This window comes from Dryobates pubescens, chromosome 2, assembly GCF_014839835.1.
Source record: "Dryobates pubescens isolate bDryPub1 chromosome 2, bDryPub1.pri, whole genome shotgun sequence".
Taxonomy (NCBI): Eukaryota; Metazoa; Chordata; class Aves; order Piciformes; family Picidae; genus Dryobates; species Dryobates pubescens.
The window spans coordinates 45,221,687-45,247,423 of record NC_071613.1 but is presented as its reverse complement, the minus strand read 5'-3'; the positions used below and the strand labels follow the sequence as shown (position 1 = coordinate 45,247,423).

The 25,737-nt window shown below is 45.8% G+C and overlaps 1 protein-coding gene across 11 annotated transcripts in view; it reads right to left on the bottom strand.

Moving 5' to 3' along the window:
• KALRN (kalirin RhoGEF kinase) overlaps window positions 1-25,737 on the bottom strand; it is a 548,250-nt gene that overhangs the window by 4,620 nt on the left and 517,893 nt on the right. For 9 of the 11 annotated variants that reach the window (XM_054176436.1, XM_054176462.1, XM_054176440.1 and 6 more), the window contains 10 exons: window positions 23,517-23,640; window positions 22,127-22,186; window positions 12,582-12,609; window positions 11,943-12,114; window positions 9,749-9,870; window positions 8,133-8,264; window positions 6,270-6,434; window positions 5,271-5,349; window positions 3,877-4,077; window positions 2,123-2,261 (listed from right to left, as the gene is read on the bottom strand). In XM_054176436.1, the coding sequence (XP_054032411.1) occupies window positions 2,123-2,261; window positions 3,877-4,077; window positions 5,271-5,349; window positions 6,270-6,434; window positions 8,133-8,264; window positions 9,749-9,870; window positions 11,943-12,114; window positions 12,582-12,609; window positions 22,127-22,186; window positions 23,517-23,640 (1,222 nt within the window). Of the gene's footprint in view, window positions 1-2,122; window positions 2,262-3,876; window positions 4,078-5,270; window positions 5,350-6,269; window positions 6,435-8,132; window positions 8,265-9,748; window positions 9,871-11,942; window positions 12,115-12,581; window positions 12,610-22,126; window positions 22,187-23,516; window positions 23,641-24,698; window positions 24,744-25,737 lie in introns of those variants that run through there. The other 2 variants (XM_054176457.1, XM_054176469.1) reach the window with 2 other exon arrangements.

The window sequence follows — 25,737 nt, the reverse complement described above, 5'->3', positions numbered from 1 at the left end:
GCAAATTATGGAATCTTCATAGCCAATCAAAGCTTGCATTTATTCAGTTATGTGAGGTGCAGATCAGGAGGGTGAACAACAAAGAAGCAGCTCAGCTGCTGTTCACACTGCTGTAAATTCAGATCAATGCTGAATTGCTGAATGGTGAATGTCGTTGCTGAATGCAATGACAACGTCCTCTTTTGCACTGGGGCAACACACTGGAATTTTGCACTTTGTCCCAAATACTCACAGGTTCTTTTCTTTAACTAATCCCTACAGATTAAGAGCACTCGACAGAGTTTTAAATGTTGGTAAGATTTGTGTATCTCTGATGAGTTTATTTAGATTCCATTTGTTTACATGACAGCTGGCTACATAAATGTGCATAATTTGTAGCAGAAGTGTTCTTCATGAAGTAAGTGCTCAACTTTGCTCCCACTGCCACACATCCTGGGAGGGCTTCTGATGTGTGCCATGATGGTTGCTTTCAGTTGACATACGGAGCTGCCCGTGTCCTCTAATAAATAGGAGCTCCCAGTTACGCCTTCCAAGCCAGAGTGCAATTATATTCCGTTCTGGCTGGTTTTCCCTCTGTTTTACCAACTCTTTCAGTATTTGAGATTGCTCTCTCAGTGGGAGATGCTAAGCATTGCTTATGCACTCTATTCTGGGTACCTAGCATGTACATGTCTTTGTTGGCTCTGAGATGATTTCTGAATTTACTTCTTGCACTCTCTCTGGACTCACTTTTCTGCCCTATCACCCCCTCATCACATGCATATTTTACTGATGCCTCATGGCTATATATATAAAACAGAGCTCACTACACTGCTGTTCCAACCTTTCTCCTTCAACACGTTCTTGAGCAGGATCCTGGGACAAGACACTCCATGCCTAGGTCTGCTGTCACTACCAATGCATCTCCTTCTTCCCACTTAGCAACGGAAGGGGCTTTATTTAGCATCCCTTATTCGAGAGAACTGTAAATAGGTCACAGAAAATTGTCTTCCCACCTTGTTTCTGGGAAGTATCTTATGATCAAATAGATAATTTAGTGCAGTTTCTAACCTCCAAGCGATAGCTACTTTTTGACAGCTGTAAATTTTCTGCTATAAATACAGCAGAAAATACAGACTGAAACAGACTGAAGAAACTAGGATAATTTAGCCTTTGGGGATGAATGTTGACAAAAGCTACTGATACGCCTGGGAAGTTGGAGAGTTGAGAAGAGACCTCCTTGGAGCTGGATTGTCCACTGTACAAGAAAGTTAAATTCATCTCTCATTCTCCATTTTTAACTGACACTTAGGCCTGCAAGTATTATAGATTATGTCATATCTCTGGCAAACAGAATGTGGCAGATCACAAAACTCAAAACTCTTGATCCTAACTTCAATTGCTGATTCTTTGTCATCCAAGACAACTGGGACATTGGAGAGGACAGAAGCACAATGCCAAATCCAGGACAGTACAGTGCCTCCTGCCATGTGTGCCAACAAAAGTAGGCATGAGCTGTGCTGATGTAACTGAGCATGACATTAGAGAAGGCCTCAATTTCTTTTCCATGATGCAGCTTGTTCTTCCTCTGAACCTCTCCCTCAGAACCTCAGTTCCCCTCTCAGGCTCTACAGAACAATGCATTGTGCTGCTTTCCTTTGCCCCTGTCAGCAGCACCCCCACATGCTGCACCCTCCCTTCGCATTGGGCTCTCTAGAGCACTGTTGCAGATGTGTCCTGACCTGCCCTGAGCTGTTTGGGCACAAGGCAGCTCTGCTCAGGAACCTTGACAACTAAATTGATACAAGTGTGAGCCCAAACGATATCCTGTGGATTAATCATAAAATTCCCCTTCAGGCAGGGGCTAGAGACATCTCACTCATGTCTCAGACAGCATCCTTTTCCTTCATTAAGTCTAGAAAGCCCTTGAAAACAAACCAGTAAAAGAGGAAATAGCTGCATCTTGTCTGAAGGATTGCTGCAGATCTCTAAGTCCTTTCTGTGGTCAATAGGTCTCAGATGGTGCTTGTCCATTTAGTGATCATCTCTTCGGGGTACACACTGCACGTCCTCCCTGTCTGTGCAGCGGGGAACTGTCTGTCCAAGGGCACTGAATAATAACGTCATTCTCTTTTCTTCTCACCTTTATGTCCAAGTGAGCCACTCTGCAATTGTGGAGGTACTGCAAGGCTTCCATTGTGTCTCTGATATAGAAAGCAACTTTTTCCTCCATAAGTTCATCGTGGTTCATCAGATAATCTAAGAGACGGCCATCATCCATCCTGCGAACAAATCAAACCTGGTGCATGAGAGATCACGTGGCATCTCTAGGAACAGTTAATACTTGAAAACAAAACTGTAGCACAAAATTTGTGACCTAAAAACAGAGGAAACTAACTGTTGAACTGACGAGCATTTAATGATATCTCAAGATACTGCAGGCGATGGAAGCGGTAGAATAATTAATCCTCAATTGTTATCTCTGGCCCTTGAAGAGCTTAGCAACAGTCTCAAAGTAAACTCATTTGTTAAGGATGCATTCAATAGACAGAGGCAATTCCTTTGAAAAAGGTTCCTCTTAATTATTTGGATTCATCTATTTATTTACAGAGCTGGTTGCATAATGCAGCAAAAAAGAAAACCACCTCACTGACATTTTCAGCAGGTAATATGTTCTGTGGGAAAACTAACCCAATAGAAGTTTTCCACCTGCTTTTATTTATCTACATACATAAGCAAGCAAATAGCCTGAGTACACTCAGTTGGATATACTGGAACAAAGAAGCATTTTGGATTTTGGTTGCTATTTCTCTTTGTAGGGGCATAGTGGGTACACAGCTCTTTCCACCAAGAAGTCCTACAACTACGTAGGCTTCAGCCTATCTGAAACACATTTACTCAAATATATAACGTGGACAAAACTGCCCAAGTAAATTTGATGCTGTTCAGTGGGACAAACTAACTGCTGACACAAGTACCTGAGCTTAACTGGAGTACAAAGCAGTTTCATTTGTCCCTCTGAATCTTATTTAAGGTACAGAAAAGGCACTGGAAGTGCTGCAGAAAATGCTGTAGAGTAGAGTAGAACAGAATAGAATAGACCAGGTTGGAAGAGACCTTTGAGATCATCATGTCCAACCCATCATCCAACACCATCTAATCAACTAAACCATGGCACCAGGCACCCCATCCAGTCTCTTCCTAAACCCCTCCAGTGATGGTGACTCCACCACCTCCCTGGGCAGCCCATTCCAATGGCCAATAACTCTTTCTGTGAAGAACTTCTTCCTAACATCCAGTCTAAACCTCGCCTGGTGCAGCTTGAGACTGTGTCCTCTTGTTCTGGTGCTGGTTGCCTGGGAGAAGAGACCAACCCCCACCTGGCTACAACCTCCCTTCAGGTAGTTATAGATGGCAATAAGAATAGAATACATAGAATACATAGAATAAACCAGGTTGGAAGAGACCTTCAAGATCATCGCGTCCAACCCATCAACCAATCCAACACCGCCCAAACAACTAACCCACGGCACCAAGCACCCCATCAAGTCTTCTCCTGAAAACCTCCAGTGATGGCGACTCCTGTGAGCCTCCTCTTCTCCAGGCTAAGCAACCCCAGCTCCCTCAGCCTTTCCTCATAGGGCTTGTGCTCCAAACCCCTCCCCAGCTTTGTTGCCCTTGTCTGGACACGTTGCAGCAACTCAGCATCTTTCCTAAACCGAGGGGCCCAGAACTGGACACAGTACTCGAGGTGCGGCCTAACCATTTACCGTCACAACCAATAAAATACAGATGACAAAATCTTTGCCCTGCTGAACTCGGGGTGAATTCCCTCCTTGGTTTTACCAGGGCTGTGATTCCTATCGAGGCACTTGGATGCAAGCTCCACGTACTTACAGTTCCAAAACTAAGATGTAAGAAGTAGGAGACTCGTAGGTGTCGTGGATGGTGATGTACTGAGGGTGCTGCAAGTGCTGTAACAGAGCTGCTTCGTGTGCTGCCTGCTCTTTCTTCTTCATTTTCTTACTAATGAATTTGACGGCGACATCTTTGCGGGTGGCTTTGTGGACACATTTCTTTACTATGGAGAAGCGACCCCTGAAATAAAATGAAAGAAAACCACCAGAATAATGAAGGAGCCTCATGAATAAATCATGCCTCGTTGTCAGTGCAATAACTGGCTTGCTTTCCGAAGTGTTGTTTGATCTCGCACATTAATATTTCACAAGGAATCAGCCTTGACTAGCTGTTCATAACCTTTTCCAACAAAGGCCTCCATCTCTTACTCGGGGTGTAGAGATTCACTGGGGATTAGCAAACACTGAGAGCAAACGGTGTCGCTTTGCTTTGTGCAGCCATACTGATGTCCTCTAACTATATCCCCTGGGTTCAATTTGCTGCCACTTTTACAGGTTCTGTCTTCTTCTTCTTTTTTTTCCCCTTTTTTTCAGCTGTGGATCTCCTTTTCCAGCTGCTTTAATAAAAAGCCCAAACTTCTCAGACAATGAAAAGAAAGGCCTTGTTAAATTATCACTATCATTTTGTCTCACTGCTTCAGGCACACCATAAGAAATGTAAGAAAAAAAGCTGTCAGGAAAGCAGTTAGGAACCTCATACAGACTAGTGCCTGAAAGTAAAACTACTCAGGCAAGCCATGTGCTTAACTTGGCCTCTTATTAATATATCACTCTTCTTTCCATGGAACCCAGAGAGACTCCTGTCCTTTCAAGTCCCAGAATTATTCTCTTTAGATCTCAGAGCTGCAGAACTAACTGTGTTAATCTCAACTGTTTGCATGCCTGTTATTTGTTGTCTGCACAGAGCACCAAAGGCTGACAATGTTCTGCATTGCCTGTTTGGGCTCCTGTTCAACTGACTATCCCACTCAGAAAGGTTTAAGTCAGTCACATGCCTCATGTGCTTCAGCAAACTCAGACTTCGAGGTTAAACTTATCCAGAACCAGCAAATTGTCAGGAGTTCAAAAGCTCACATCAAATCAGGGCTAACAGAGGAGATACCAGCGAGACCTGCCTGTGGCTATCAAGAGATTTGGCTGCTAAACTGCTCACAAGTTTCCAACCGATCTTTAAAACTAGGATTTAGTCCATATTTTACCTAGTCTATATTTCAATCAATATATTTTACCTAGTCAATCAGTACTTAGCATGCTGTTGTGAGGAGCAACAGTTTTGAAGCCAACTACAAAAAGCACCCTGAACTTTCCTACAAGGAAAATGCTTCAAGCCCTTGTTTTGGTGTTTATTGCAGTGATAAGCAGGGTTAATATTACCTCCCAATCTCATGCAGCTCTGCATAAGCAAGGTCAAAGTTCTCCTTCCATGAAACAGTGGCACCGTCAGCAGCAGAGTCTTTGAGAGAACAAAGGACATTCAAGAAAACATAAAGTTAAGGACAGTTTCCTGTGTATTACATACTGCATAATTTCATGTGAGACTATATTACTTAAATCAGCTAATAATACTGCTAGGAGTCCAGCTTCAGAGTGCTCATGCACAGCTCCAATGTGTTGCACCACTTCAAAGCCAGATCTCCCCAAAGGAAGAAGGTGTTGATTAAAAAAACCCAAAAGTGGATTCAAATCTGTCCCTGCAATTTTGGGCTGAAAAGGGCCATGCAGACAGGCTAAGGACATGGCTGTGTGTAGCTGGGAGGTAGAGCTACACCATGCAAGCTCTCGTTTCATTCAGCACACACCACTCAAGCCAGTCACAGACCCAGTTACACACTGGAGATGCTAAAACGTGGGGAAATGTGGGCCCTGCTCCCATTGAGAGTGAGCTGTACCCCAAATTCCTGTAGCATCATGTGCTGGGAACTCGCCTCCATTGCAGCTATCCTGTGCCAGCTGCATTGCCTGGTGGAGTATGCTTTGCAAGCTAACTTGCAGACCCCACCTGGGCTGTCCAGCAGAAGACTGGTGCTGCTAGCACCGTAGAAAAGCAAGGGGAACACCAACCAGGACACAGAGTGTGTTGCCCAGAGATGAAGGCAAGAAATGGTCTTGGGCTAGAAAGCAGGGACTTGCTAGGAAACTGCATAGCTTCTGTGACAGGGAGGCTGGGAGCCCTGATGAAGGAACAGACATGGAAAGCACTTCCAGTGGCAGGAGCTGGCTCTGAGTATCTTCCAGGCTATTCCTTGTATTCCTTGCAGCTCCAGGATTGACATTTTTGTCAGAACTCATGAAAGCACAAGTGTAACTCAACCATATGGAGTGCACAGACGGACACCTGTGTGCATCGGCCCCTTCTCACCGTGCCCCACTCACCGTACTCTGGGAGCCGTACAAATTCGGATGGGTCACTGGGCAAGCTGATCCCCCAGGGATTGCTGGCACTCACTCGAAACTGATACTGGCAGCCTGGGGCCAGGTCCTCAATGACAAGGTACGTGTCCAAAGTTGAGGCTACTGACTGCTGCCAGACCTGCGAGCCTGCATTTTACAGTGAGAGGAAGAGAGCTGAAGACAAGAGTCTTGGTCGACAGACCTAGCTCAGAGACTTTCTATGCACAACTAATGCAGTATCCTAGAAGGTTAAAACCCACAAGGTGTTTAAAAGGTGACATTACAGCAGACTGATGTATTCTGTTAAACCAGAACCACAGGAAGCTATTTTGTGCTACAGCCACCTTCCAAGTCTGGCTAAATGAAGGAAGAAGGAAATGCCCCTCACTTGACCGATAGCACTGGGAAAAACTGCAACCCAGGGACAAGTTGATTTCTCCAGCAGTCTAGCTGTGGCTGTGTGCTACAAGGGATGTCTCAGGGCAGTTGTGATAAGACAGGAATGGAAAACTGATTTGATGACAGCTCTGCTATTGGAGAAATGGTAGTAGAAATACTGCCAAACAAAATATGGACAAGGGAGTCCCAGGTGAATATGAGGCAGCATGTCAATGCAATCTGAGTGTCTTTGGAGATTAAGGCCTTCAGAAGACGTGGTGGCTACAGTAGAATCCAGAGCTGCAGCAGGAGAACCATCTTTCAGGGGCTTAGTATTGGCTTTTTGCAGATGAACAGGATCCCAGCAGAATGTAGGATTCTGTCATGTGTTTCTGCTCCTAACAGAAATAAACCCAAACATTGCCTAACCTGTGGCATCCAAAGGAGCAATACTTTATTCACCTGCACGGGGTCACAGAACAGAAAAGAACCCCTGGGGACAATATGCCCTGCCACAGCCTGGGATTCCTTTCAAGAATATATAAATTTTTACCTTATTTTAGTAAGTTCAGGGCTTTTTTCACCTGTACATTATTTACCACAACCCACATGTATTATGTGTTCTGTGGCCAAATTCTGATTGCCAGGTCTCACAAGGTCAAGGTCACCTTTCACAGGCAAGAGTCAGTGATTCCTTTGGAGTGGGAGGAATACTGAGGACACTGCTGCTTCTTGCTGTTTGTTTTGGGAGCTGTTGTTAATGGAAGAGCTTTGACATATTCTTCCACCAAAATGGCAGTCACACTGGTGGCACAGCAAGGGTCAGGGCAGAGTATTTGCTTAGAGTATTTATTAATACAGTGGAGTGATTAAGTTTGCATATTTACTGGCATGAGGCAAAATGAAGAAGCATGAGGAGGGATGAAGGATTTACTGGCACAAGGAAGGATGAAGGGTCAAAAACAGAGGCCACATACCTAAGGCAAAGTTTACTGCCCAAAGACCCTCACACCTTTGCAGGAAGAATGCAAAAAGGGATGTGAATCATTTCAAATGCCCACTTCAAGATCATTCCCTGGGCATATTGGGAAACAGTGCATTTAATATCTGTTTAGTTCTTCAGGGGTAAAATATGGTTGGATTTAAGAACAAACAGACTTCAGAGCTGACTTGAAATGTATGGAGTGATCTGCATCGCTCCCCAGAGGAAAAAAATAATGAGGCTGCTTTGGTTTTGTATTCCTGGGAAACATCCACCAGAAAGGATGGATGCCATAGTGGCAGAATGCAAGTGATGAAAGGATGGCTTAGTGAGGATTATATTTTAGCTTAGCACACTTTATGGGCCATAAGTGATGAAGGAAATAGAAAGGCACCCCAGAAGTGGCAAGAACGCTTTTGGGACCCATTGTGCCATAAAAGAGTTTTATTTTGTTCTTATTCTCCCACCCAGTGAGCACAGCTTACCTTCTTCTCTGTACTCCACAGTGTAGCCTGAAATGGTGCAATTGCCTGTACTGGATGGGGGTAGCCAGCGTAGGATCACAGAGGTGCAGCTTCTCTCCTGAGCAATGGGTCGATTTGGGGCAGCTGGGACACCTTGAGAAAAGGAAACAAGCACCAAGTCCAGCATCACCTCAACAAGCACTCGTGCTTTATTCTGGACACCAGGTGTAACAGGTACTGATCAGGTCCTGAACAAGGTAGCTGAGCTTTGTAGCGGGAGTGCACCAAGTTTACACTGGGTTACCAGCACCACCTCTGAAAGGCAGTGTCATTGTCCTGTTCACCTACCCCTTTTTGCCTTGAGACCTCCATACTAGCAGCCAGGAGAAAACCATGCTGCTTGCAAGCCCCACTGCCTTTACTGTACTACAGGGCAGGGGCAGTAGCTTCTTGCTGGTAGCTGGTGGTCACCTGGACTGCAACACCCCAGAGAGCTACCTGCAGTACTGGCTCAATCACCCCTTGGGTACTGAGGACCTGTCTGAGCTCAGCTGCTATGAAGGCAGAGCCTCTTTACCTGGCACTTCCTGCTTCTAATTTTGGCTGCACCTCAAGTCCATGGAACTGAGAAAAGCAAATATTCTCATGGACTTCACCAAGCAGTGAATGAGGTTCTGGAGGTGGAAAGCCACTTTGACATGTCCAAAAAAATGCTTCAAGTGAGCCACTCAGAGTGCTTCTGGGTGTATGACGCTTGGTATGTTTGGCAGCAGATTGATAAATGACCAGTAATTCTTCTGTGTTTTGCTCAGGGCTCTCTTCAACACAGGAGCACTTAGTGCAGCCACTACCTTGTTTGGATAAATTGGGGAAATGATATCCCTAGGGCAGTTTGGGAGAGCAAACAAATTGACTTCTGAATGCTTGTGACACTCCTGCATCTCTGAGTAACTGGTTAGACATCCATCTCTCTGCCATTCCCTTCTACCCAGCAGTCACCTCTAGCAGATCCCTTCCCAGAGCTGAAGGCATGAGCATCAACTCATCATTTCATATTCATTACAATTGGATGGGTCACTAATTACAGTGCTGAGAATTCAGACCCAGTGATATGTCTCTGAGTTGAATCCCTGTGGAACACTTCACCCAGGCCGATCTCTCACCTCCTCTGTCCCTGACACAGAAGGAGAGGCTGAAAATTTGCATCATTGAATCTTAGGTCCCTCTGCTCCAGACAGGCTCTGAAGCCCAGAGCTCCCTGCAAGCAACCAGGGAATCATCCATCCCCCAGGGGCTTGGCAGCCTGAGGGAGCTCAGCTTCCCTGGCTGATCTTACCAAGCCCCTGGGATGCAGTGCTGAGAGCAGGAGGCAGGAGCTGAACCAGTGCCAGGAAGTGTTCAATTCCCAGATGTGATGCTTATGATCAGATGACTTAATCAAGTGCAAAGAGTCTGCAGTGCCTTCAGCCATCAGTGGGAGTCTTGGCTGAGGAACAGTTGTATGATTTTAACATCTCAATTCAGCTGGCACAGCTCCATTTCTGTCTGCCTTTGCACCAACCATCCCTGTGTGCTCCCAGCCCTGCCTAAGGGATACAGGCAGGAAACCTCCTGTATGTTAGGGTCAGGTGCACTACCTTGAACTTTGATGGTTGCAGAGGTTGATGCAGTTCCATGTTCATTGGTTGCCACACAGGTGTAAATGCCACTGTCCTGAGGCATCAGGTTGCAGATCTTCAAGGTGAGCTCCCCAGAGTCACTGTGGATGCAAGAAGCCCCAGTTAGAAAGTGCTACTTCATTTGCTAATGCTTTTCATACCAGTTCCTGTCTTGCCTCGCTATAAACACACCTGCACACAAAGCCTATTAACTCATTTGTAGGAACATCCCTCCAGCAATCTGGTACCCAAGCACAACCCCTCCAAATGCTGGGATCAAGCTGTTAATGAAACCTTTGAGCAAGTGGCTTTGGAGGAGATGAGGAAGGAGTAGCAAGCAAAGGCCAGAAGATGAGCATTTGCTGTGCCTGTCTGGAGCTGATGCCTAGACTCCATATACCTGGAAAGAATTCCTCAGGCACATCTTTCCTATCTCTGGAGCTGCTGAACTGTTGTGCCTTTTGCAGTTAAGTCCAACACACACTAGACTTCCTGCAGATACAGAAGGTGGTCACACAGCACAGGGTGCCTGACAATTCTGGGGAGCTTCAGACCTCTGGAGCATGTGCTGTTGAGCTAATGTGGCTGCCAGGCCCACAGTCAGAGGGCTGGACATCTCACAACAGCTAGGGGTAAAGAACACCAGCACAGACTTAATGAGAGACATTCAATCTTTGGACCAGTCTAAGAAAATGAACAGCCCTGTGGAGTCTAGTGGATTTATGGCAGGTCTGTGCACAGTCCCTTTGGTTTGCACACTGCAGTATTCAATATGCAGTTGAAGGGAGTTGGCCTGAATGAAAGGATTTTACTTGTGTAACTGCTTTAGCTGTACTGGAGACCCAGCTTAGAGCCAACAATAAATTCCCTTGATGGCAAAAGTAGACTAGTTCCTGAATGTGTCAGCTGTTGGAAGCTGCAGGAGGACATGGTTGCTGGTCTAACTGTCTGGGCACTGTAGCTTTTGCTGCTCTGACTATACTGGTTTAAAACAGGATAGAAATAACCTCTTCCCACCCAGGTCCAGGCACTTATGCCTGCAAGATCTGTAAGACAGCCCTTGATCTGCTGGGCCTCTCCCTGGCAGGCAGTGTCTTCACTGAGAAATGAGTAACAAGGCAGCACAGGGAGTGCACAGGGAGCCAATGCACAGACAAATACTCTGATGGAAAACAGAACCCAATAGGGAAATGTTCTCTGTCCCAGCTCCAGCCAGAGCCTGAAGATAAGGCACTAGTGATCTACTGAGTAAGGGCTGAAAAGACACTTCTGAGGTTCTCTGGGGTGACTGTGCCATACAATGGTCCCTGAAGGAAGCTCTTGATCAGCTGTGCTTTGGGTTTTTTTAATTGAACAAGTAAAATCCCTTTTCTCTTAGTGTTCATTTTGCACTTTCAGTGACTTTGTACTCCCTGGATTCATCTCAGCCTGAGACATAAGTGCTGAAAAGCTCCCATGAAAGATTGCCTCCTGGAGATTTCCACTGCAGTTTGGCACAGATTGCTTGCATAAGATACAGATGAGCATCCAGCAGCAGGCTCTCACCTGACCTGAATTCAACTCCAGATCTTTTTAGATCTTCCCTGTGCTTGCTGTAAAATTGGTTTCCCTCCTCACTAGCCAGGCCAGGAACATCAGGACAAGCATCTTTCTGTCTAAGCACAGCCAGATGTAGCCTTCTCAGGAGCACAGGGAAACTCTTTTAGGAGCAGTTGAGGGAAGGTTCAGGAAAACTTGCAGAAATTACCATGTCTGTCCATGAGACAGTGCTCAGTGATATGGGTATTGCAAGATGGTGAGGGCTTTCTCTGCTTAACTCCTGTTCCTACCAAAGGTCAGCCCGGCATCAAACTCAAGCAGAAAATAAATCAGCAATGTGGAGGCAATATTATCCAAACAATTATGTTGGAAACATTCTGGCTTGTAGCTGGCTAAGCAGGTCAACAGGAGCAAGCTCACCTCTGCCAGCAACACACTTTGTGGATACACCCTGTGTCAGCTGGGGAAATGATAATGCTATTTCAACCCCAATGTTTGACCCTTTCTAGCTGCCAACACACCCTGCCAGATGCTTCACTTCATTTCTAATGGGTCTTGTAGCCTGGCTGGTGCCATATCTGAGGGCAACACGATCATCATGACCCCATGTCAGGGTCCACAGGCAAGACCTTACCAGGATGACACCGTGTAAGTGGCTGTGCTGTTGTCATTGTCAAGAATGTTTTGATCTGGTCCTTTCCAGGTTATAGTTGGTTTGGGCCGTCCGCAGACTTTGCACTGCAGCATCACTGTGTCACCGAGCAGGCAGGTGACGTCCACTAATGGCACAAGAAACTCTGGAGCCACTGGACAAAAACATGGGGGCACATGCATGACATCTTCTTTCAGTCTATAGGTGAGGATGTTCCCCATACAAGTCTAGAGATTACACTAGAAGATCAACTATAGCATCTGGGTCCCACACAGCTGAGAGCCTGAGAGTCCTTGTCACCAGGATTCCTCCTTCACTAAAAGCCAGCTGTCAACAGCTCAGAGAAGGAGGTAGCAGAGACTGTCTGTCCCCCAGTGATGTGCTCTGGTGGGAGAGGGAGACTTTGTGAGGGCAGGTTTGGGGGGCTCAGCGTTACCTGCAGCCCTGGGCTGTCTGAGCTGAGCAGGCAGCAGGAAGACAGCTTTCCCCAGGGACCAAACAGCGGAGAGCTGCCTTTGCTGTGAGGGCTAGTGGGTGCAGAGCATGCTGCTGCACTGGAGTAAATCACGGCCACCTACTTGCCCCTCCATGCCAATCAGTGCACAGCTGCCTTTAACTTACCTTCTTGAATGAAATTGGGGTTGATTATCTGTAAAATACAAAGAAATAAAAGCATTTATTTTCCTGGACAGGGACAAAGAGACATCTGGTTTCAGAAGGTACTGTGGTGAACCTGACCAGAACCACAGATGCACTGACCAGTGACTACAAGCAACCTCTCACAGCAAGCTCTAGTGACAACAGAACAAGCCCGTGCACAGCTGGGAGAGTACATGAAAACTACAGCTTCTTGATCTTGGAGGCAGCATCACAGGTAACAGGCACAACACTAAGGCTGAGGAGGGTGGACATGCTTTCTCCTTGCCCGGGTGACAATACTCAAGCCATGAACTCATCTTCCTGGAGGTGGTTTGTGCCCCTCTGTGCCCAGCTCCAGACCCACATCACACAGCACCTGCAGACACCGTGCACCTGGAGCATCTCACCAGCACTCTGGTCACTAATCAGCTTTGGGGAGACGCCTTTTAACCTCTGCTCAGCTTCAGGAAGAAAAGTTAAAGCACTAAAACAGAAATACTGCCTTCTTTTTGCCAACTTGCAAGTATCAGTATTCTGCAACAACCCTTTTTTTGCTCATTTCATTGGACTGCAGGAAACTTTCCAGCTTGAAACAAGGTATGGATAGCAGTTATTTTATCTAACTAGTTAACTGACCAAATTAGCAAAGACTTGAAAAGCCACAGTCTCTCATGGTCTATATACAGCCATTACCTCATGTAACCCTGGAAGCAAAGTTGGGATAATGCCACTAAGTTGTTACACAATGAATCAACCCCAACTACATAGTGGTGCACAACAGCATAGGGGTTTTACCCTCACTAACCTTTAAAATATTATCACAAGGCCTTGTTATCTAAATTCAAACCAGTAATTTGATATCAAGCACCATAAACACCAATATGGTTTGTGCCACCTTAAATATCTTTGTTGCTACCTATTTGAGAGCTATTTTGGAAGATGCCAGTGAAGCAGTGACCTAATTCTGCGGCCTGCCAAAGCTGATGATAGGTTTTGCAGAGGCTCAGAAACCAGGCCATAAAGCAGAAGCAATATATTGCCCTTCAGAATAATGTAGATGCATTTTCAAGATGTGTATTTATATTTTGGCTTTCTAAATGGTAATGTCTCAGAGTGGCATTCAAGGAGCATATTCAGGTTCATTTTGGTTTCATAGCCCTTCTTCATAGCCCCAGGCAAACCTCTGGTACCAGCACTGAGATGTCAGGGTCTGCTTTCTCCTGTTACCACCAGAAAGCCCAAATGATTCAGGCATAACATGGACTCACTGCTCAAAAAGGTTCATTTCCCCCCCTCCCCCCATAAAAGCACACATTATGTCAACAAACTCCTTGCCCTCTCAGACTGAGACCATCTTTTGTCCTAGCAATAGAATTTGATCCTTTGGGACATATCTACAGCTCACAGTGGTGGCTGAAACAACTGGCCAATGCCAGTGCTTTACACTCTGTCTTCCAGAAATGAGCATGGGGTTCTGCTTGTGGGAAAAGAAGTTTTCAGGCCCTACCACATACTCAGTCACTCCTAAAGGTGTGTAGCTGGTGGGCAAAAATGTGATGGCTTGGACTCTCACATGTTCCCAAGAGAACTAAGACTTCAAACATTGCATTCCCAGCATTCTGGAAGGAACCAACCTCTGCTTACATCTCTGCAGATGACTCTTTGAGCACTATGGCTGGAATTAGGGCTTCTTACTTTTTAAAGCCATGTTGGAGGCACTACTGTCCTTGGGTGGGTGCAGGAGAGTGTACCACCTTTGCAATAGGACAGCAATGGCTCAGCAGGTAGGAGCCTGAGTGGGTAAGAGAGCCAGCCAGCTTCTTTGGGTCCTGTGTCAGGTCTTCCTCCGGGCTGCAGGTTCTGGCCTTGGTTGCCTGAGAAGCACAAAGCTCCATGTGAAGGGTGAAGCTAGGCACCACCACCAGGATGTGGGCCTCTGACCAGCCATCCTGGCAGTCTCTGAGAGGGTAAGGGTCTCAGAAGCAGATACTGCTGCTCTGCACAGGAAACACATACAGCCACTTGGCTCCTGCAAACAGGAATAAATTGGGGAGCAAGAGCGCACTGGATGGAGAAGAACTTCTCACCCACCTGTGCATGTGGAAAAGGAGAGCTGGATCTTTGTGATTAAGTTGTATAGCTTAGACAACACAGTGAAGGAAGAGAAAGCTGTTCTGTAGATAACCATCACCTGCCACTTATCAGCTTTATTTATCAGCTGAGCAGCCCCAGGCATCAGCTCATTTGCACATACAGCTTCATTTCTGTAGTTCTGGAATACACATCTACCCCCCAAAGCTCTCCTCTTCCTTCCTCACAGCATGCTCTAAATTCTCCTAATATCCACTGATCTTCATCAGTGAACAGGAGGAAAAAGACTACTCCCAACACTTTATATTACTTTTGTAACTTCAAGGATTCATTAGAAGCTGCAGCTCCAGTGATGACTGTCATGGATATACCTATGAATAAATAATACTACGTTTCTAATGACTTCCAAGGCTTTTCTTCCCCTTGCCTTACCATGGGAATAACAGAAATAGAATTACTGTTGCTTGCAAATAATGGAAGAGTCTATGGCTAAACTTTACACTTCCTTTGCTGAAACATCAACAGTTAATTAATAAAATGTTAACCTAACAACACCCCCACAGCCACATCACTGCTTTTGCCTGCTCTAATCTTAGACAAAAATAAAAGCCTATTTGCAAGAGAATGTTTAAGTGCTACCAAAGTGATTTAATACATCACTTAGTTAGGGAATGGGACTTGGTCTGCTTTGAAAGAGGGGGTCAAATGATGGAGTGAGAAAGGCAGAAACAGGAAAGCAATGAGTTCACAGCCAGATCTGTAGCCAGAAGCCAGCTCTGCTGGCTCACAGGTCCACTCCCAGGCCCTAGGGGTTTGCTGTCTCTCTCTGTAGGCTGACCAGGTTTCCAGGCTATGGTTGTATAGCAGAAGATAAGAGACTCCACAGAGTCCTTCTAGATTAAGTAAATGCAAGACCACCCTCTCCAGTGTGTTTCCCCCCTTTTTAAAGCCCCTGCTTGCTTACCCAATCTGAAGAGCAGCAGGGCTGTTTGTGAGGAATGATGCAGCAGCCCTGACTTCTGTGTATTGCTCCATAAGGGAATGCTCTGCACTGCTTCAAGATTATCAGGTGGGAAACGCCCTGCTGGTTATGTGGCTTTGGTGGAGTTTTTCTTTCCTTCTCTCTGAAAAGAACCACAAGGGCCTGCAATGCAAGCCCACTTGGTCTGTAGCAGTTCTACTGGGGAGCCTACAGGCCAGGCCACAGTCAAGCATCCCTGGCCATGATAGCCATGAGAGGAGGGCAGCCTGGTGTCTCACGCTGACAAGGGCTCCCCAAAAAACTCACTGCAATCACCTGAACCACTGTGGCTGCCAGTCTGGCCTGCAAGTGAACAAAGTTGTGGGGGTGGAACTACCCAATCCAGAATCTTCTCATACCATCTTCAGGTTTGGCCCACACCAGGCAAGCACAAACCCTGGGGGATGAAACTCAGCTGGCAATGCAGTCACTCCTTCAGTAAGAAACACAGCTGGCTCTTTTTTCCAGGGAGATGGATTCAGCTGAAATGAGATAGATTTTTTTTTTCCTTTGAATGAAATACCTGTAGCCTGCTGCAGGGTAGGTGAAAACTTGCAATGCTCCCTCCATTGCCAGAAGAATTTCCCTTTCCCATACAATGATAGCTAAAAATGGAAAGCCCACACGAGGTGACAAAGGCAGACCATGAAATGGCCTCTGATCAGGTGATGTAAGATGTAAAGCTGATCAGGCAAAGATGGCAATGGAGGGAGGGGGATGAGATGAAGAAATAGAAGGATGGGTCAGGGTCATTCAATAAAATAAAAAAAGGAATAGATCTTGCTTCTCCCTCCTTCAGTTTGCACTGTTTCAGGGATCAAATCAAGAAAGGCACCTGAGGCACGTACTTGAATGCACAAGTACACAGGCTGAACACCTTTGGGGACCTGCAGAGAACTAAGTGATTTAACTGTAACAGTCAGGCTTCAGAAAAGCAGTAATAGGTACTGCATCCAGCAACTCAGTATTTTGCAGTACTGGGCCACTTCTTTGTCTGTTATTTTAAGCTTATGTTATGAAGATACAAAGGCAGCTGCAGCAGTAGCAGCAAGTCCACTTCCAAAGTGACTCTGACTGCCCTAATTCTTAGCAAGAGCTCATCTTTTGTTCGTGTAACAAGCTGTACCTGGTGGAGAGTAAGAAACTGTTCTGTGATGCCAACAGCAGTCCTGAGATGCTCTTCAAGCTCAGCTTGGCTGCCTGCAAGGGCTTCTTGCCTTCACCAGTGTTTGCTTCTCCATCACAGAGATGTCCTCGCTGTGCCTAATCCACATCCCTGGAAGAGGCCTGAGCCCAGCCTGGACACATGCAGTGCACAGAGGGCCCAGCAGATGCTCAGATTTTTCCAGTCCCACGTTTCAGACCCATAGTAAGAGAGTGCATCAGAAGCAGGAGTGAGATCCTTTTCTCCCAATGACCAGACTGAAAACCAAGCCCTCAGTCATCAGACCCATGCTTTATCTAAACAGCAGAGGGCATGTTTACTCCAAGACAAGCAGCTCAGCATTTTGCAAACACTTTGTGGCTCTTGTTCATGGCATTAAAACAAAACATTGAAGCATTTGCAGATGCTGCTAGCAGTCAGCAGCGTCTTCCTTGCTCCCTCACTCAAAATGCCCCCCCAAACCCCAAGTGAAATATAGATGATTCTCAGGGGAAAATGAGTTAAAGAGGAATTAATAACCCAACTCTCATATGTAGGAAAAGATCTACCAATCCATCTCTGACTAGGTCAATTTTCACTTTGAGACTTTTGGGGGGACTAGCTCACAGTGTCACCAGCCTCCCCTTCCTCGAAAAAGGAAACAAAGTAACAAGAAAAATGCCTTGATGAAAAGAACAAATAAGGGTCCTGCTGCACATGGATAGATGCTACCAAAGGGAAAATGTAATTTAAGATGTGAGAATGGCATCTGGTGAAATGTCCCACAGCATCAGCCTTTGAAACTGACGGAGAAGCCAGAAGGGATGCTGCATGACTGTTGTGTATGTGCATCTGTGCAAAGCTGCAGTCCTCTTGCCCTCATGGCTGGTGTGCTTCAAGGTTTCCTAGCTGTGTGATGTGTCTGGTAGTTCAGGCACCATGTTGTAGCACTCTACCTCCTTGCTACATATGAAACAGGTCACTTTGTCCTTTTCCAGAAGATAAACCACCACACCTGTGCTGCCAGCTCAGGCTGTGTCCCACCTGATGAGCCATCTTCCTGGTCAATCTCAGCAATCCCTGTCCACTCAGGGCAGCAGGACATCGATGTTGCCCTGGAGGCCACCCCAGGGAAATGTGGAGGTTCTCAGGATTGTACTTGTTCATACTGTGGTAACAGACTGTGAAAGGTTTTCTTACCAGTATTGTGCAAGACATCACCAAAAGAGCATGTTAGATCTGCTTTGGAGGGCAGAGGGTGAAAGCATTTGCTTAAAGAACTTAGGAGTTCTTGGCCTGAGCTGAGTGCTGACTTGGAGCCCATGCTGTGTCCACCACACCATCACCTACACAACCGTTTGGTCTGTGGGGTTACTAACACACTATTCCTCCCTATGGGATGTTTCCTAGTGCTTATCTTGCTCTAAGTGTCTCTGAGTTGTTTGTAACATGCTAAAATGTTATAAGTGGGGAAAAAAAATAGATTATGACGTCCAACTTACATACCTTGGCAACAGCCCTGCTCACTAATCTAATGATTACCCTTCTCTGACTTGGGGTGGGCCTGGACTTCATCTCTCTTTTGCTCAGCTAAGAAACTGGAACAAACACTAGACCCTTGGTGATAGTTGCTTACTGGTCAGGATTACTTGTAATGCAGTTGGAGTCACAGCTTGCAAAACAGAATGTCTGGAGCCAGGGTCAGATGTGAGGTCCAACCCAAAGACGGGAAGAGATGTTACTGAATTTAGTGAGATTTAGCTCAGTCAGTTCTTCTGACTGTTGAAAGGAAATTGGTTTAAACACGACAGGTGTTGACTTGTGACCCCCTTCAGCAATATCGAAACCCCATGAGATGTTGTGACACAGAATTGCAGGACAATTAGTTGTGTCATTGTCCAGGACCCCAGACTTGGGTGTGGCTGATACTGATTCACAAGGGCATACACCTCCTTCCCAGAAGGGCAGTTGCCTGTCTCTGTGCAATTACCTGCACGCACGTGGAAAGGGAGTCTCTAATCTTATTTAAATATCGGTTACTCCTATCCCTCACATGGCTACACATGGTCCTTAAGGCCTGCTCCTGCACTCATGTGCCTAACAGGTGAGTTTGCACTTTCTGTTTGGTGAAACAACAGTGCAAAGCAGAACCCCCCCCCCCAAATGCAGTTTTCATCCTTAGACACTTTTGTTACACATTAGTAAGAGAAAAGAAGCAGCCACCAAGGGAGATGATTTCTACTCTAACTGAATGGAAAGTTCTCCAGGGCCAGCATGTCCTTGTCTGGGCAAAACCACCATAATGGCATCTCAGCTTTTTAAACAGTCACCAAGATTTTCAATCTCCTGCTCTCACACTGCTTCTCCCCCTTTCTTTCTATGCTCCCTCTTGAAAGAGAGGCAAACTGCTTCAGAAATCTGGTACCTACTGAACAGACACATGGTGTTTCATAAACAGCAAGCAAAGCTGGATCTGAAAGACCATGGAAGCCGTGGGGCTTCATGTGCAGCAAGTAAGCTGGAGGTAAACTGCGCTGACATTTCCAAGTAATTAATGTGCCTGCTTTGCACGTGGAGGCTGCTCCTTCTATTCCAGCACTGTGGCCACATTCTTGTGCATGATGGGAGGAAGAGGTATGTCAGGGGTGACAGTCCTGCAAGAGAAGCCAGGTGACCTGCCCTGTTACTAGCTGGCTGTAATGACAGCTACAGACAACTCCACCTTAATGACTCAGGTATGGCCTCATGCACCTCTGAATGTTGATGGGCAGGACACAGCACTCCCAGTGTTTATAAAATCCATCACAAGCTGAGCCAGGTCTGAGAACAAGGTCTTCCCCTGCTCAGGCTGCCAGTCTTACTGCCTCCAGCTCCCCTGGGAGTTCACCAGCAGCTCTGCTGGGATGTAGCACATGGAGTAGGGAATGGAAAACTAGATGAGATGCTGAGGCTCACTGAACACACAGGTTGGGGTGGAGTGGTAGCACAGATGTTTAACAAGTATTTAAGCCTAGGACACAAAGCCTAAAAGACAGATGAGGCTCTGAACCAGGCTGTTCAGGCTGCTTACTTTGCCTGTTTTAATGAGAAAAGACTTTAGCTCTCAAGGCCTTAATATAGCTCATTTCTCACAACATGTTTGAAAAGAAGCAAAACACACATAATGAAGGGAAAGGGAGAAAACCTGTGGATTCCAGCAGTGAACACCCCAGATCTTTACAAACTAGACTTACCCATGGCCTCTTCTAGGGCTTCATGAACATTTTATGGGCCCATCTTTGCTCTGCTCCCTCTGGATGACTTTGTTTCATGTATCTCTCCCCCTTAATATTTCTTAGCTGACCGCACTCACTCCAGGCTGCAGTTGTACTAAAACCAGCACAAAGCAAGGGCCATGCTGCTCCTTGCAGAACAGTGTGACCTTAGCAAGTCACCCTCACAATTGCATTCTTATTTTCTCTCACTCTCTGCCATTTTAAGTATTTGCTCAGCCCCAAAGAGTTTTGCTGAGAAGTAGACTTGATCTTTCCAAGTCACAAGGAGCATTGTGGCTCCTGGGGACTACAGTGCGGCACAGTGACACCGTCACCTCCAGTAAGTGACCTAGGACGTCCATGACAGGATTACTGAGTGTAAATCAAGTCACATACCAGGCATATAGTTACTTCTCCAATAGCAGATTCATACCACAGCTAAGACATCACATTAGTGTCTTTTGGTTTAAACAGAAAGGTTTCAATCTCCTGAACTTCAGAGAGGCAGGCAAGAACAATAGACTGCACCATAGTAAAACCCCCAAATCAAACAGACCCATGTGGAATGTGCTAGAACTAACTAGAAATGCCAATAGTGTAAAGACTCAGTTACCTTCCACTGGCAACATTAAGACACCTGGGTTTCCTCTTGTCAAGCACAGTTAAAACACAAAAGTCCTCTGGAAAAGGAATGGTGATTCTCACACAGCTCTCTACAATACCCCTGTAACTCAGCCACCTTTTAATCCACAGGGCAATTTTCAGTGATACAAAGCTGACACAAACTTATGTGCAACACCTGGGCACTACCTTGTAACAAACATATTTACTTCTAGTTGTTACCTGTGATTGGCAACATGCTCCTTGAAAATGCAAACACGCTCCTGATAATAATGCAGCCTTAGCTGTAAGGAGTATTTGACCTCCAGAATGTCAGCTGGGTCAGATCCTTTCCTTTAGTACACATCCCCTCCTCATAATTAAAATAAAAGGGAGACTTTGAGCTAATAGCTGAGCTGGTGCATCTCAATACACCTGCCAGGAGGAAAATCAGCTTTCTTTTGTGGGATGTTTATAGTAGAATCTGGATAACAGCATTTTGGAGATCTAGGACAGAGATATCCCTGTTCTCCAGTCACTTGATATATCTGTAAAATCACTTCTGTCTCTCATGAATCTTGTCCTGGCTCATTTCAGTACTAAGCTCTTTCAGCCTTGGTACCATGTATACAAATGTTCAGTGTGGTCACTACATACAGAAAAAAACAAGCCCTGCAAGATCTTAATGGAAGAGAACCAAATTTCTAACTCTTCATGATTTTAAGCTCCTTCAGGCTCTCTCAACAAAGCATGTCTGTCACTCCACTAGAGCTGGTGGCTTCACACTGGAAAGAGAATAGCGTAATATGTCATTATTTGGGTGCCTCTACCCACAACAGCCTTGCCTGTGAGATGAGTACATTCACACAACCAGTTTTACCATTCTCCTCCAGTACCTTTAGAGGCAGGAATGCAACTTCCTACTCTGCTAGCAGAAAAAACAACCCACCGCCTTTTCTGATCTTCTAGATAATTTAAAGCACTAATTGTGGTGCAGCCACAGTTGCTCCAGTGATTTCTAACACAAGTCTGACTGGCAGCTCAGCACGTATTGCCAGGGCAAGGCAATGGAGAAAGCTGCAACATTTATCAGCAGCTGACACACATGCGTGGTTGTTTCGCTGAATGGGATCCCAGGTGGGAAACAGCGACTGAGGGTGGCTATGTAAGCCTCCAGCCCAGCAGGAGTTTGTTCCTCGGCTTCCTCCATTGCTCCCACCACAAAAGAAACCAAAACTGCAGTTCACCACTTGGCAAACCCAGAATTGGTGCTTTGTGTGACTCACATATAATTGGCATGTATGTCCATGAGTGATACAGACCCCCCGGCTCCCCTTTCAGCACAGGCATTTAGGAATGGGCACGTGTTCTTGGGGTGGGGAGGGGGAAAATAAATCACAAGCACAATTGTCTCTACCTCCATGCTAGTATTGGGGTCAAGGTCATCACACTCTGATTCCTCTGAGCTGTTTGTCTCCTTGTTTGGCAGCATGAAGAGGAAGAAAGAGAACAAGAGATTAGAAGAGAAATTGGTCAGACAGGGCAGAGCAGCACAGGATTTGTGAGCAGCATGGAACTTGATAACAGTAACAGAAAATGCTCTAAAATAACAAACAAAACCCAGACAACAAAACAAGGGAAGCAGAGGCAAAGACATGCTTTTGCCAGAGAAGAAGCTGTGCTTCTGCATGTTGTTCAAGTAGTAAAAACAGCAAGGAAACAACAGGAGGAAGAACTGTGGCCACCATGCTGGAGCAACGATTTCCCTTGGGCCCAGTCCTTCCACAGCTGACAGCAGGGCTGCAGGGCGGCTGTGCAGTGGGTGCGGGGGGTGCCCGGGTTGCAGTGGCAGGGTTCTTCCCTTTGCACATGCCATGGCTGTTGCACTAGGCTTGCAAAAAATGGAAAGCCTCTGCAAAGGAAAACACTTAATCATGGGCTCTCCTGGAGAGGGGTGGATCCAAAGGACATGCTCAAGTGTTTTCCTGAATCCTTTGGTTGTGTCAAAATCACAAGTGTTTGCTTGCCTCTGTTGGGAGGGAAAGCCCCAGATTAGTCCTGAGCAGGTCTCATGGTCGGTTTATAGGGATGGATCCTCTGAATTGGAGCACAGTAGTCAGGCACCCAGAGCAGAAGATGGAGCTTAACCCCACAGTTCTCAACCTCTTCCATACTGGGAGAGTTTAGAAAGAGAGACAGACAGACACAGACACACACAGACACACACACAGACACACACACACACTAGACCCTCTCCTGGCAAGACAGCATCTCTGCCCTATCTGATAATATGGAAAGAAAAAGGTCATTGAGACCATAAATCTAAAGCATCTCAAGGTTGAGAACCCCTTATCTTAAGATGTTGTGAAATCTTGGCCTAAAGAAAACTTGTTGACTTCAGTAAGGCCACTAGTTCACCCAGTGGCTTTCTCACCACTGCAGCTGCTCTGAGGGGGCCAGCTCAGAGGTTAGTAAATCCCTACTATCCCAAATTTAAGAACAGTTGTTTAGCCAGCTATGTAGTTGGGCTTTTATTGAAGATTACTTACTTGCATGTGGGATGCCAGGAAAAAGAAAACAAAAAACAAAGGCTGCATTTTATCTTGCATGCAAAATTCCTGCTAAAATTAATACTACAAAAAAGAAAAAAAGAAAAAAGAGAGAGAAAAAAACCTCATGACTGAAGTGGGGAAAAAAAACCAAACCCAAAATCACCACCCCCTCCCTCTCTCAGGAGAGGATGCTATAGGGGGTGAAAAGGATGGGAAGCAGGAGAGCAGCACACAGCTTCAGATGGCCTTACTCACTTTAACAGAGACTTTGTTGCCCAGAATATCCTTGGATTTACGTGGCCCATTGGCTTCATTTTTGCCACTGCTCTCCTTTTCCGCCCGCTTTCTCATGCGCAGGGTATGCCATGAACATGACTTCCTGTTGTACCAAAAAACGCAGCAATCAAATGGCAAATCATAGCAGGAAGGAAGGATTCGGAAAGGGGAACCAGCATCCACGTTTGTGATTACGGCAATTCTCTAGAGGGTGAACGCCACCGGCAATAGGCCCATCTCAATCCGAGCAATGAGAGTAAAAGTTAAAACCCCAAACCAAACAGTTCTGTGAAGCAGATGTCGTGCCACACTTGCTGTGTAAATGCATGGAGCAGGAAAAAAAAGCCCATGATGGAAGCAGGCAACTAGAACGTGGTCACCTGGTTTCAAGGGACTTTGTCTTGCATTGCCACAAATAGAGAGTCATTTTTTTTTGCTACAGTTAAAAGGTCAATTTGTTCCTTGGCCTTGTTAGTTAGAAGAGATGAAACAAATGTATTTACATGAGAACAGTCTTAATATTGATTACTCAGTAGAGCAAATAAAAAAAAAAATTAAATTGAAGGTGTTGGTCCCTACATGTTCCTTGGAACAGATAGCTCAACAAACAGGAGCTACACAATTAACTTTCCAAGAGAAAAGTCATTTCCTAGAATGGCAAGCTCTGCCGTGCCTCTCCAGACCAAGACTCTCCCATGTGATTTTGTCAGTCTGGTGAGAGAGAACATCAGTCAGCCCATGGTTTTCGACTAGCATCACAGCAGGCACCATTTCCAGTATGTTTTTCATCCCTCATTATTGCTGGTCCCTATGTCCTTAACTCTTGGGGGGGGCGGGGAAAGAAAAAGATAGACCATGTCACCCTTGGTAAGAGCAATGCTGTGTCCACAACAGAAATTGCACATCAAAGCAAACTTAAAAAAATTAAGAAAAACTAAAGACTTCTTAATATGGATTTCATTTGTTTTAAACAGTGGACAGGTTGGGGGGTAGGGAGTGGGGGATATTTGGGAAGGGGTATGTTGTCCAAAGCAGAAAGCTCTCAAAACAGCAGTGTGATGAGCTGGGATCCAGGTTCAAAGCATCTGCCCACCTTTAAAGTCATGCAAATTTGATTTGCATGTTTAAGCCCAATGTTTGCACGTGTCATGTCTACAGTACCTTGATATATTTTACAAAGCAAGTTTCATGTAATCCAACGACCACCTGCGGTGCCAATAAAATGCAGTATGTTAGCAAGGTAGGACTCAAAGGATGCCCCACGCAGCCGCCGCTCCCCCATGAACACTGCATCAGATTCCTAAGTGGTTTTTGGTTGTACTTCAGCACCTGATGGAAGCTGTACAATAGCTCAAATGTAGAGAGTAAACCAATGGCCTCCCAGCAGCTGCCTGCCACTGGCATAAAACCGAACTGGGTCACATCGACTGTGTGCAAACAGGATTAATGTCTCCACTGCAAACAGCTGGCACGAGCAGTCATATTTGAGCACAAGGAGCACCAGAGCGCTCTGCATGGGTCAGCCAGACAGTAAGTGCTGTCTGATGTTTGGGCATTTCTGGAGTAGGTCCAAATTAGATGTGCAGAGCAGGGGAAATTATCCAACACTCCAAGACTGTTACGTTTTCCTTTAAGATAAGGTAAGAGTCAAGGATGTGGTTGATGGACTCCCTGACCTATTGGTGTCAACACTACTGGACCAACCACATATTTTGTGTACAGTATTTGTCAGCAGAAGAAACAGTTTTATTACTTATACTAATTAGTCAACATGATCTGGCAGACTAGACAGGGCTGAAGGTAACAGCAGCTCCAGGTTGTGTTTCTAGCCACAGAACTTGCATTTTTCAAGCATTTTTTTGTTTTCAGGATTGTTTTAGCTGTTGTGAGTCCAAACCCACAACTTAAGACTTTAAATCTCACTGCAGTGAGAAAGAGAGAAGCGCAATGCACGTGGTTTTCAATTTTGTAATACCTTCCTGGCCACGATTCATTCAACTACATAATTTGACGCAGAATTTGACTGCCCAGCTGCCATGAAATCAGAGTCTTCACCAGGATGAATCTCAAGGCACACGGTCGCATATTGTGGTTAGAGAGGAACCTGGGAATGGCTGTGGTGGATGTGCAAGAAGCATGCTAAGCAACTCCTTTGGCTTAACAAGCAGTTCATAGTAGCACTCCTTACTGACAGGGAAGG